The sequence below is a fragment of the Mobula hypostoma genome, chromosome 20 (assembly GCF_963921235.1).
Source record: "Mobula hypostoma chromosome 20, sMobHyp1.1, whole genome shotgun sequence".
Lineage (NCBI taxonomy): Eukaryota > Metazoa > Chordata > Chondrichthyes > Myliobatiformes > Myliobatidae > Mobula > Mobula hypostoma.
Genome location: NC_086116.1, coordinates 2,453,678 through 2,466,441, shown reverse-complemented (window position 1 = coordinate 2,466,441; position 12,764 = coordinate 2,453,678). Strand labels below are relative to the sequence as shown.

Genomic DNA, 12,764 nt, shown 5'->3' with positions numbered 1-12,764 from the left:
TCAGATTCAAACATGTTCAAAGATCAATGTTCCATGTTAGATCCGCAACTTAACCAACACAATCCAAGACTGCTCCCATTCAGTCATTCTCTCTTCTCCCCAGCTCCCCACCTCCCATTGGGCAAGAGAGCTTGAAAGCTTGAAAGTGTGCATCAAGGACATTTTCTATCCCACTGTTGAGTGGACCTCTTGTATATTAAAGATGAACTCTAGCTCTCAATCTAATTCATCCTGGCCGTTGCCTACCTCCATTGCACTTTCCCTCCGATTGTCATGCTATATTCTGCATTCTGTTGTTGCCTTTTCATTTGTACTGCATTCATGCACTTGTGTTTGGAATGATCTTGTTTTGATAACATGCAAAATAGGTTTTCCACTCTATCTCAGTTCATGTCACATTAATAAACCAATAACTAATGACCAATAAGTGTTGGTGATGGAGCCCTACCGTAGGTCTGGGAGAGAGAGAGAAAGTATGAAAGGGGCAGACTCGGGTAAGTCCAGTCTTTTTTGGCTGTGCAGGCATGGTAAATACTGGTGTCAGAGGCCTATTGAAGGTTGAAGTGAGAATATAAAAGGAGCAAATTTGGGTAAATCTGTTCTTTTTTTCCCCGGAACTCAGGCACAGTAAGTGTCGGTATCAGAGCCCTACCAAAGGTCAGAAGAGAGAGAAAGTATAAAAGGAGTATAAAAGGAGCAGATTTAGTTAAGGCCGAGCTTTTCCAGCTGTGCAAGTGTGGCAAGTGTTGGGGTCAGAGGCCTAATCTCAGCTCTAAATAAAAGGAAGGCAGGGTCAAGTGAGCGGCCATTGTTGGAGTGTGCCAAGGATAGAGTGGGAAAGCTATAGCTTAACAGGCTTCAGCAAGAATAGACAGAGGCACAGATAAGAAGGGGTAATCCTTTTTGGTTAGTACAGAGTAGACAGAATGGAATGATCCTCCTGTCAGATGTAGGAATTCATTATACCTGACCTTAACCTGATTGAACATCTCTAGCAAGACCTCAAGATTGCTGTCCACCACTGCTCCCCTACTAACCTAGAACAGCTTAAGTAATTTTGTGAGGAGGAATGGGCAAATCTTGCTCCATCACATTTTGAAAAGCTAATAGAGACTATTTGCTGTAATAGCTGAGAGGGTTTGTTCAACTCAGTACTGAGCAAAGAGGGGTGGATACTTTCGATGTGCTGACATTTCAGTTTTTAAAATTTTAGTTTTTCATGCTTTACATTTTTTCCCTGTTTTTTGGCTCCATTGTGAGAAAAAAAGGAGCGCATGATTCACAAATAAAAATTCTCAGTTAAATCGATCAAGCGTAGAAGATGGCGTCAACAAACAACATGACCAAGGGCAACATCCTCCAGATGGTTCACAAAACGACTCCTTTCACATCTTTTTCTTTTAACTGTGGTTCTGCTATTGTTGAAAACTGTGATCAATCTTTGGGTGGTGTGTTTTTGAGCCAATTGAGCAGTCTGGTGCTTTGCTGTATCTGTGGGTGTCTGGTGAGGTTTCAAGCAAAGTGTTTTAAGCAAAGGCAAGAAGCCTGGAGATCATAATTGACTCTATTTCTTGCCGATCTTGTTGATTGAAGTGTCAAGGAACATTGAAATCATCAAGGTGAGAGCAGAGGACAAGTGGCTGTTCAGCACCATCTACCAGCCTCTTGTTTGCTGATGCTGAAGGAGGGTATCTGCATGTGACAGGTCTTTCTCTCCCTCTTGCTTGATGCTGCCGGACGATTGTGCCAGAGTCCTGGGCCTTAGGCAAGATTTAATCGATGCAGTTTGTGGATTGAACTCTGTAGTTCACATTATGATCTGTTTCTGGTCTCTGGTCATTTCTTTTTTTTTTGTTCCTATTTTGATTGGGGTGGCCTGTAGAATATGACTGATAGCACTAGATTGAACTGGACTGAGCTGAACTGAATATGCCTGGACGCTTTCGATTTTTGTCTTTTATATTTTGTGTTTTTCGCTCTTTTTTGCCGTTTGTGCAATTTGTTTTTCTTTGTGCATGGGAGGCGGGGGTGGGAGGTTTGCTGTATTTCCTTGAATGGGTTCCATGGTTTTCTTTGTTTCATGGCTGTCTAGGGAAGACGAATCTCAGGGTTGTATACTGCATACATACTTTGCTAATAAATGTACTTTGAATCTTTTAAATATCTAGTTGTAATACTCATTTATGTGAACAAAGGGTTGGAGACTAAATACTTTTTCAAGGCACTGTACATAAGGCTAAATATGACAAAATACTGAAAGGACAGAAGAAAAGTCTCCATTTGAACATTCCAAGCATTTAAAATTAATCAGATGAACTGAGGGCAAATAGAAATATATAAGCATGATCATACAGTCATTACAGAAACAGGGCTTCAAGGTGACAGAAACTGGAATCCAAACTTTAAAGGGTATGTGACAATTCAGGAAAGGCAGGAAGCTGGGAAAAGCCATCAATTAATGATAGCAACATACATCGAAGTTGCTGGTGAACGCAGCAGGCCAAGCAGCATCTGTAGGAAGAGGTGCAGTCGACGTTTCAGGCCGAGACCCTTTTTCAGGACTAACTGAAGGAAGAGTGAGTAAGGGATTTGAAAGTTGGAGGGGAGGGGGAGATCCAAAATGATAGGAGAAGACAGGAGGGGGAGGGATAGAGCCGGGCTGAACAGGTGATAGGCAAAAGGGAATACGAGAGGATCATGGGACAGGAGGTCCGGGAAGAAAGACGGGGTGGGGGGGTTGACCCAGAGGATGGGCAAGAGGTATATTCAGAGGGACAGAGGGAGAAAAAGGAGAGTGAGAGAAAGAATGTGTGCGTAAAAATGAGTAACAGATGGGGTACGAGGGGGAGGTGGGGCCTTAGCAGAAGTTAGAGAAGTCGATGTTCATGCCATCAGGTTGGAGGCTACCCAGACGGAATATAAGGTGTTGTTCCTCCAACCTGAGTGTGGCTTCATCTTTACAGTAGAGGAGGCCGTGGATAGACATATCAGAATGGGAATGGGATGTGGAATTAAAATGTGTGGCCACTGGGAGATCCTGGTTTCTCTGGCGGACTGAGCGTAGATGTTCAGCAAAGCGGTCTCCCAGTCTGCATCGGGTCTCGCCAATATTTAAAAGGCCACATCAGGAGCACTGGACGCAGTATATCACCCCAGTCGACTCACAGGTGAAGTGATGCCTCACCTGGAAGGACTGTTTGGGGCCCTGAATGGTGGTAAGGGAGGAAGTGTAAGGGCATGTGTAGCACTTGTTCCGCTTACACGGATAAGTGCCAGGAGGGAGATCAGTGGGGAGGGATGGGAGGGACGAATGGACAAGGGAGTTGTGTAGGGAATGATCCCTGTGGAATGCAGAGAGAGTGGGGGAGGGAAAGATGTGCTTAGTGGTGGGATCCCGTTGGAGGTGGCGGAAGTTACGGAGAATAATATGTTGGACCCGGAGGCTGGTGGGGTGGTAGGTGAGGACCAGGGGAACCCTATTCCTAGTGTGGTGGTGGGAGGATGGAGTGAGAGCAGATGTACGTGAAATGGGGGAGATGCGTTTAAGAGCAGAGTCGATAGTGGAGGAAGGGAAGCCCCTTTCTTTGAAAAAGGAAGACATCTCCCTCGTCCTAGAATGTAAAGCCTCATCCTGAGAGCAGATGCGGCGGAGATGGAGGAATTGCGAGAAGGGGATGGCGTTTTTGCAAGAGACAGGGTGAGAAGAGGAATAGTCCAGATAGCTGTGAGAGTCAGTAGGCTTATAGTAGACATCAGTGGATAAGCTGTCTCCAGAGACAGAGACAGAAAGATCTAGAAAGGGGAGGGAGGTGTCGGAAATGGACCAGGTAAACTTGAGGGCAGGGTGAAAGTTGGAGGCAAAGTTAATAAAGTCAACGAGTTCTGCATGCGTGCAGGAAGCAGCGCCAATGCAGTCGTCGATGTAGCGAAGGAAAAGTGGGGGACAGATACCAGAATAGGCATGGAACATAGATTGTTCCACAAAGCCAACAAAAAGGCAGGCATAGCTAGGACCCATACGGGTGCCCATAGCTACACCTTTAGTTTGGAGGAAGTGGGAGGAGCCAAAGGAGAAATTATTAAGAGTAAGGACTAATTCCGCTAGACGAAGCAGAGTGGTGGTAGAAGGGAACTGATTAGGTTTGGAATCCAAAAAGAAGCGTAGAGCTTTGAGACCTTCCTGATGGGGGATGGAAGTATATAAGGACTGGACATCCATGGTGAAAATAAAGCGGTGGGGGCCAGGGAACTTAAAATCATCGAAAAGTTTAAGACCGTGAGAAGTGTCACGAACATAGGTCAGAAGGGATTGAACAAGGGGTGATAAAACAGTGTCGAGGTATGCAGAAATGAGTTCGGTGGGGCAGGAGCAAGCTGAGACAATAGGTCGGCCAGGACAGGCAGGTTTGTGGATCTTGGGTAGGAGGTAGAAACAGGAAGTGCGGGGTTTGGCACTATAAGGTTGGTAGCAGTGAATGGGAGATCCCCTGAGCGGATAAAGTCGGTGATGGTGTGGGAGACAATGGCCTGGTGCTCCTTAGTGGGGTCACGATGGAGGGGTAAATAAGAGGAGGTATCCGCGAGTTGTCGCTGTGCCTCGGCAAGGTAGAGGTCAGTACGCCAGACTACAACAGCACCCCCCTTATCGGCGGGTTTAATTAATGATAGACTTTGTGTAATTGTAAGGAATTCAGGAAACCTGTACATGGAGCAGATTGAGTGGACGTAAAAAAAAATACAAAATCCCATAATGGTGATCACGTGGTAGGATAGAGGCTAAAAAAATAATTGGTGCTTTACTGTCAGGTATGGTGCTACTCATGAGGGTTTTAAATCCGTTTTTTGGCTGAAAACTCAGATGGGCAAAATTAACGTAAATGGGATAATATTGAAAAGATTCTGGAGCCAACCTGAGATCAGTGTGAGACCTAGTATTGAGTTGATGTCCTTATCAAGTATTCATAATGTAATTAAATTTTGTGTTCAGTTTGTGAGAGACAAGATGGATTATGGGTTAATTACAAGTATTTTGTAATTCAGTAAAGGCAATTATAGGGTACAGAAGCAGAGCCAGTTAAAATTGTCAGAATAGGTTAAATTGTCAGAAAGGGTTAAAGTAAGTTAGTAAATTGGATTCTTATTGTCACATGTACTGAGGTACAATGAGAATTGTGTTTTGCAAATCATCCATACTGATCAATTCATTCCAACAATTTATTGAGGTCATACAAAATAAAACAATAACAATGCAGAATAAAGTGTTCCAGAGAAATTTTAGTGCAGGTAGACAGTAAGGTGCAAGGTACATTCCAACGAGAATGCAAAATTTCAGGAGTGGGAACGTGGGAGGTGGGAAGTAAAAAGTTAAAGTAGAATCAAACTTAAAGAAGAAGCATATTCTCCCACCAAGATGAGTATATCAGAAGATTGGTCAAGAAAGTAAATGACAGCAATGAATGACTGGAAAATTAATACAGAAAGAAACATTAGAGTACAACATAAAACTAGCCATATATAAACAGATAATAAAATTTTCTTTCGAAACTTCAAAAAGGAAAAGGGTTAACAGAGTGAGCACTGGGCCTCACGAAGACTTATTTGGAGACTTAACGGGTGAACAGAAACAAAGAAGTGTAAATCAGTCATTATCAGTGTACAGTCTTTTTTGGGTTTAATGCTAGGAGCTGAAACAGACCAATATTATATAAAGCTGTACCATAACCTTCCTGTTCTTAGAAGCCCCAGCTAATGAAGGGAAGTATCCCGAATGCTCTTTTCACCACCTTATCTATCTTTGCTGCCACCTTCAAGGATTCTTGGACTTGTACGCAGAGGTCCCTCTGTTCCTCAGTAGTTCCTAGGCCTTACCATTCATTATGTACATCCTATTCTTATCAGTCTTCCAAAAGTTCATCTCCTTGAATTTATCATGATTAAATTCCATTTGCTCTTGCTCTGTCATCTTGCCAACTGATCAATGTTATCTTATCCTTAGCTTAAGACTATTTTTGTCACTTTCAGTACACCCCCAGTTTTCATTTCATCTGCAAACCTTCTACAGTTATATCCAAATTTTTAATGTGTGTAAATAAAAAAGCAGTAAGCACCCGCTCAGCATTGTATGTAGCCAGCTGTTTAGAACTTATTCTCCATTCTCAGAGAACTCGTGCACCCCAACATTTTGAACTTGTTGAGAATTCTGCAAGGTGAGCTGTGATGACTTTTGTGTTATGTCCACATTATTCAGAGACACAGAAATGCAAATTGATTAGCAAAGCAGATGTACAGAGAATGTTTCCTCTCGTGGGAGACTCTAGAACTGGGGGGGTGGGGGGTGGTTACTGTTTGCAAATAAAGAATCACCCTTTTAAAACGTATGAGGCCTTTTTCTGAGTGATATGTGAAGTTTTGGAATTCCCTTCCTCAAAATATGGTTGAAATTGAGTGTTTGAATATTTTTAAGGCAGATGTAGATAGCTCCTTGGTGAAGCAGGCTTGGGGGATAAAGAAGCCTGCTTCACCAAGGAGCTATCTACATAGTTCTTTGTTTAACTATAATATCCATTACTCTGTTTTTGGTTTACAGATTAAATAATTTTGCTGTATCTTTGGCATCTCCCATTCTTCTACAAAATTTTCTGGGAAATATCTTCATTGAATCTGATATTAATTGCAAGGAAGGAGCTACTTTCTGTGACTCTGTCTGTGATGGTGGACCACTCTACAATGGACAAGTATGTTCTGAGGACTACTTCAAGTTAAAAGTTATGTATTTGTACCAATATGTACCAAATTCAATACATGAAGTAATATTTGAAATTGATAAGATTTGATAAATAATATTTTCTTAATAATTTACTTACAACTCGTTAGTAATCACTCAAAACATAAATTGATTTTCTTTAGAAGAGGGAAAATTAGAATGGAGTTGTGAGGTGACTGGTTTTGACAGTTTCTATCAGAAATGACATTGACCTTACAAGTAGAGGTGGTATACTGTGATTTGATTTGAACCAGTCCAGTGCTGGTAACAAAGGGGACAGTGATATTGATAACCTGGTATTTTAATTCACAGCTGGGTAGACTGGTGAAATGTGAAAGGATGCTGGTAGCCATTGATCTTGCTGGTTGGATCAACGATGCTAATCAAGCACTGCAGGCTGTTGCCCACTGTTATGGACTTCTTGCACCCATCATCTTTCACAGGATTTCTTCAGTCCCAGTTGTGCAGGTTAGAATGCATGAGAACAGTAGTAGAATTTGCTTTTGTGTCAGTTACATGATATACAAACTGAACTAATTATTAAACATCAGTGGAAATTACATAACAACACAGAATGTTTGCTACAGAAGCAGGACATTTGTCACTTTGGGTCTGTGCTAGTGTTTATGATTGTTTTCCAGAAGAGCATTTTCCCAACCCTTTCATCTAACCTTATTAGTACAACTTTCTCCTCCCTGTGGCTGCTCAGTGTTTGTTTAAATAGTAAAATACTCTCAACCACAACTACATTTAGTATTTCATCAGGATTTTTTTATATGATTTACTAATAACTTTTAAATTTACCATGCTTAGTTATGGCCACCACCTCAAATGGCATCATCTTCTCTTTGTCTATTCTTTAATGGTCTTGAAGACCTATCAGTTTGCTCCTTGGCTTTCCCTTTTAAGACTTGACCTGTTCATGCTGGGTATTGCTCATGATTGTTCTTGAAAATATTTCAGTACTCTCTTCAATACCTACAATACATTTTTTTTGTCATAATGTAGAAAATAACACTGCATGGTTTAATGAAACAGCCTAAGTGAACATCTGTCCATGAGAACTCTTTGGTATCCTACTGAAAACCAACGAAAGTATCAGATCTGAAAATAAAGCAAGATTCAGAAATAAGACCAGAAGATGCTGGAAACACTCAGCAGGTCAGGTAGCACATTTGAGAAGACCTAACCACATTGACCCCTGACTAACGTGAGTTTTCAGTCATGACCTCATATTTCCCACGAGACCATAGCCCTAATGCTGAATGTCAGGCCATTACCTTCAGTCAACTTTATTTCATAGTGTTGTCGTCTTTCATATACCTACTCCAGAAGATCCACAAGCGAAACCTGTTCATGCAGCAACAAACATATTTCTCTAATCTGGGCTTCATTCTTTCTCCCAATTGCTGTGCACATTTAATGCCATAAAACCGTAGACAATAAGACACAGGGGCATAATTAGGGCATTTGGCCCATTGAGTCTGCTCCACCATTCCATCAAGATTGATTTTTTTTATCCCCCTCAACTCCTATCTCCTGCCTTTGCCCCGTAATCTTTGACTCCCTTACTAATTAAAAACCCCTGTTAACTTCCATTTTAAATGACTTGTACTCCACAGTCGCCTGTGGCAGTGAATTCCACAGATTCACCACATTCTATCTAAAGAAATTTCACTTCACCTCTGTTCTAAAGGGATGTCCTTCTATTTTAAGGCTGTGGCCTCTTGTCCTGGTCTCCCCCACTATAGGAAATATCCTTTCCATGTCCACTTTATTTCAGCATTTCAATGCTTTTTAGATATCAATGAGATCCCCCACCCCATTCTTCTAAACTCCAGCAGGTACAGGCCCAGAGCCATCAAACACTTCTCATACGATAACTCTTTCATTCCTGGGATCATTCTTGCAAACTCCCTCTGGACCCTCTCAAACACTAGCAAGTTCCTTTCTGAGATAAGATGTCCTCTGTCATTTTTTCCAGCTTTTAATTCCTGGTCCTAATTGATTCATCTTTCATTGGATATACAATCCCTCCATTCCAAGCCAGGAATGAGGACTAAATCAGTTCCCCTCAACTGATACATTCTCCTTCAACTTCACCCACTTTCTCTAGCTCAGAATTGTAGCTCTTCCATAGCCTTCTATGGCTGCCTTGATTATATTTGGTTTATTCTATCTCCTGGATAGAATTCATTCTATTCTTCCCATTCCTCCACATGCATTGTGCTCCACACAGGTGCTTAAGCTTAAGGGCTTAGGGGGAAACGAGCGAGGCAAAGTAGGTTTGGTATTCATTTTTTATTATTTGAGGAGAGGGGAAGTATGAGTGTGAGGACAGCTTGTTGTTCTCAGTGCCGGATGTGGGAGGTCGTGGAGTCTCACAGCCTCCCAGACATCCACATCTGTGCCAGGTGCACCGAGATGCAGCTCCTAAGGGACCGTGTTAGGGAACTGGAGCTGCAGCTCGATGACCTTCGTGTGGTCAGGGAGAGAGGAGTTACAGGCAGGTGGTCACACCAGGGCCATGGGAAGCAGACAAGTGGGTCACGGTTAGGAGGGGGAATAGGAAGAGTCAGGTTATAGAGAGTACCCCAGTGGCTGTGCCCCTTGACAATAGGTACTCCTGTTTGAGTACTGTTGGGGGGGGAACAGTTTACCTGGGGGAAGCGACAGTGGCCGTGCCTCTGGCACAGAGTCTGGCCCTGTAGCTCAGAAGGGTAGGGAAAGGAAGAGGAGGGCAGTTGTAATAGGGGACTCGATAGTAAGGGGGTCAGATAGGCGATTCTGTGGATGCAGTCCGGAGACCCGGATGGTAGTTTGCCTCCCTGGTGCCCGGGTCTGGGATGTTTCTGATCGCGTCCAAGAGATCCTGAAGTGGGAGGGAGAGGAGCTAGAGGTCGTGGTACATATAGGTACCAATGACATAGGTAGGAAAAGGGGAGAGGTCCTGAAAGGAGAATATAGGGAGTTAGGGAGTTGAGAAAAAGGACCGCAAAGGTAGTAATCTTGGGATTACTGCCTGTGCCTCGCAACAGTGAGAATAGGAATGGAATGAGATGGAGGACAAATGCATGGCTGAGGGATTGGAGCAGGGGGCAAGGATTCAAGTTTTTGGATCATTGGGAACTCTTTTGGCGCAGGTGTGACCTGTACAAAAAGGACGGGTTACACTTGAATCCTAGGGGGACCAATATCCCGACGGGGAGATTTGCGAGGGCTACTGAAGTGACTTTAAACTAGAATGGTTGGGGGGTGGGAATCAAATTAAGGAGACTAGGAGAGAGGAGGTTAGTTCACAAATAGAGAAAGCTAGTAGACAGTGTGTGAGAGAGGATAGGCGGGACAGAGATCAGGAGCACTCAGACCGAAGATGTAGGGGAGAAGGAAGAAAAAGATAACAAAGTTGTTTGCTCCATGAAGGATAAACAGAGAGTAGGAGGTGGAGAGTTTCTTAAATGCATCTATTTTAATGCTAGGAGCATTGTAAGAAAGGTGGATGAGCTTAGAGCTTGGATTGATACCTGAAAACGTGATGTTGTAGCTATTAGTGAAACGTGGTTGCAGGAGGGGTGTGATTGGCAACTAAATATTCCAGGATTTCGTTGCTTCAGGTGTGATAGAATAGGAGGGGCAAGAGGTGGAGGTGTTGCATTGCTTGTCAGAGAAAATATAACAACGGTGCTCTGGCCGGATAGATTAGTGGACTCGTCTAGGGAGGCTACTTGGGTGGAATTGAGGAATAGGAAATGTGTTGTGACGCTTATAGGGGTGTATTATAGACCACCTAACGGGGACCGAGAACTGGAGGAGCAAATTTGTAAGGAGATAGTAGATATTTGTAGTAAGCACAAGGTTATGATTGTGGGAGAATTTAATTTTCCACACATAGACTGGGAAGCCCATTCTGTAAAAGGGCTGGATAGTTTGGAGTTTGTAAAATGTGTGCAAGGTAGTTTTTTGCAGTAATACATAGAGGTACCAACTAGAGAAGGGGCAGTGTTGGATCTCCTGTTAGGGAATGAGATAGAGCAGGTGACAGAGGTACGTGTTGGGGAGCACTTCGGGTCCAGTGATCACAATACCATTAGTTTCAATATAATTATGGAGAAGGATAGGACTGGACCTAGGGTTGAGATTTTTGATTGGAAAAGGGCTAACTTTGAGGAGATGTGAAAGGATTTAAAAGGAGTGGATTGGGACAATTTGTTTTATGGGAAGGATGTAATAGAGAAATGGAGATCATTTAAAGGTGAAACTTTGAGGGTACAGCATCTTTATGTTCCTGTTAGGTTGAAAGGGAATGTTAAAGGTTTGAGAGAGCCATGGTTTTCAAGGGATATTGGAAACCTGGTTCGGAAAAAGAGAGAGATCTACAAAAAAAAAAGGCAGCATGGAGTAAATGAGGTGCTCGAGGAATATAAAGAATGTAAAAAGAATCTTAAGAAAGAAATTAGAAAAGCTAAAAGAAGATACAAGGCTGCTTTGGCAAGTAAGGTGAAAATAAATCCAAAGGGTTTCTACAGTTATGTTAATTGCAAAGGGATAGTGAGAGATGAAATTGGTCCCTCAGAGAATCAGAGTGGACGGCTATGTGCGGAGCCAAAAGAAATGGGGGAGATTTTGAACAATTTCTTTTCTTCGGTATTCACTAAGGAGAAGGATATTGAATTGTGTAAAGTAAAGGAAACAAGAAGGGTAATTATGGAAAGTATGACGATTAAAGAAGAGGAAGTACTGGCGCTTTTAAGGAATATAAAAGTGGATAAGTCTCCGGGTCCGGACAAGATACTCCCCAGGATCTTGAGGGAAGTTAGTGTGGAAATAGCAGGGGCTCTGGCAGAATATTTCAAATGTCATTAGAATCGGGGATGGTGCCAGAGGATTGGCATATTGCTCATGTGGTTCCATTGTTTAAAAGGGTTCTAAGAGTAAACCTGGCAATTATCGGCCTGTGAGTTTGACGTCAGTGGTGGGTAGATTGATGGAAAGTATTCTTAGAGATGGTATATATAATTATCTGGATAGACAGGGTCTGATTAGGAGCAGTCAACATGGATTTGTGCGTGGAAGGTCATGTTTGACAAATCTTATTGAATTTTTTGAAGAGGTCACTAGGAAAGTTGATGAAGGTAAAGCGGTGGATGTTGTCTGTATGGACTTCAGTAAGGCCTTTGACAAGTTTCCACACAGAAGGTTAGTTAGGAAGGTTCAATCATTAGGTATTAATATGGAAGTAGTAAAATGGATTCAGCAGTGGCTAGATGGGAGACCCCAGAGAGTAGTGGTGTGTCAGATTGGAGGATGGTGTGTCGTGGTGTGCCTCAGGGATCTGTACTGGGTCAAATGTTGTTTGTCATATATATTAATGGTCTAGATGATGGGGTGGTAAATTGGATTAGTAAGTATGCAGATGATACTAAAATAGACGGCGTTGTGGATAATGAAATAGGTTTTCAAAGCTTGCAGAGAGATTTAGGGCAGTTAGAAGAGTGGGCTGAAAGATGGCAGATGGAGTTTAATGCTGAAAAATGTGAGGTGCTACATTTTGGTAGGACTAATCAAAATAAGGCATACATGGTAAATGGTAGGGCATTGAAGAATGCTGTAGAACAGAGGGATCTAGGGATAACAGTGCTTAATTCCTTGAAGGTGGAATCTCATGTGGATAGGGTGGTGAAGAAAGCTTTTGGTATGCTGGCCTTTATTAATCAGAGCATTGAGTATAGGAGTTGGGATGTAATGTTGAAATTGTATAAGGCATTGGTGAGGCCAAATTTGGAGTATTGTCTACAGTTTTGGTCACCAAATTATAGGAAAAATGTGAATAAAATTGAGAGAGTACAGAGGAGGTTTACTAAAATGTTGCCTGGGTATCATTTCCTAAGTTACAGAGAAAGGTTGAACAAGTTAAGTCTTTATTCTTTGGAACGTAGAAGGTTGAGGGGGACTTGATAGAGGTGTTTAAAATTATGAGAGGGATTGATAGAGTTGACGTGGA

The 12,764-nt window shown here is 42.4% G+C and overlaps 1 protein-coding gene across 1 annotated transcript in view; it reads left to right on the top strand.

The window, feature by feature from the left end:
• The window catches only part of LOC134359153 (cilia- and flagella-associated protein 54-like), a 510,505-nt gene that overhangs the window by 166,605 nt on the left and 331,136 nt on the right, over window positions 1-12,764 (top strand). The window contains exons 25-26 of the mRNA XM_063072102.1: window positions 6,587-6,734; window positions 7,076-7,231. Of these exons, the coding sequence (XP_062928172.1) occupies window positions 6,587-6,734; window positions 7,076-7,231 (304 nt within the window). The remainder of the gene's footprint in view (window positions 1-6,586; window positions 6,735-7,075; window positions 7,232-12,764) is intronic.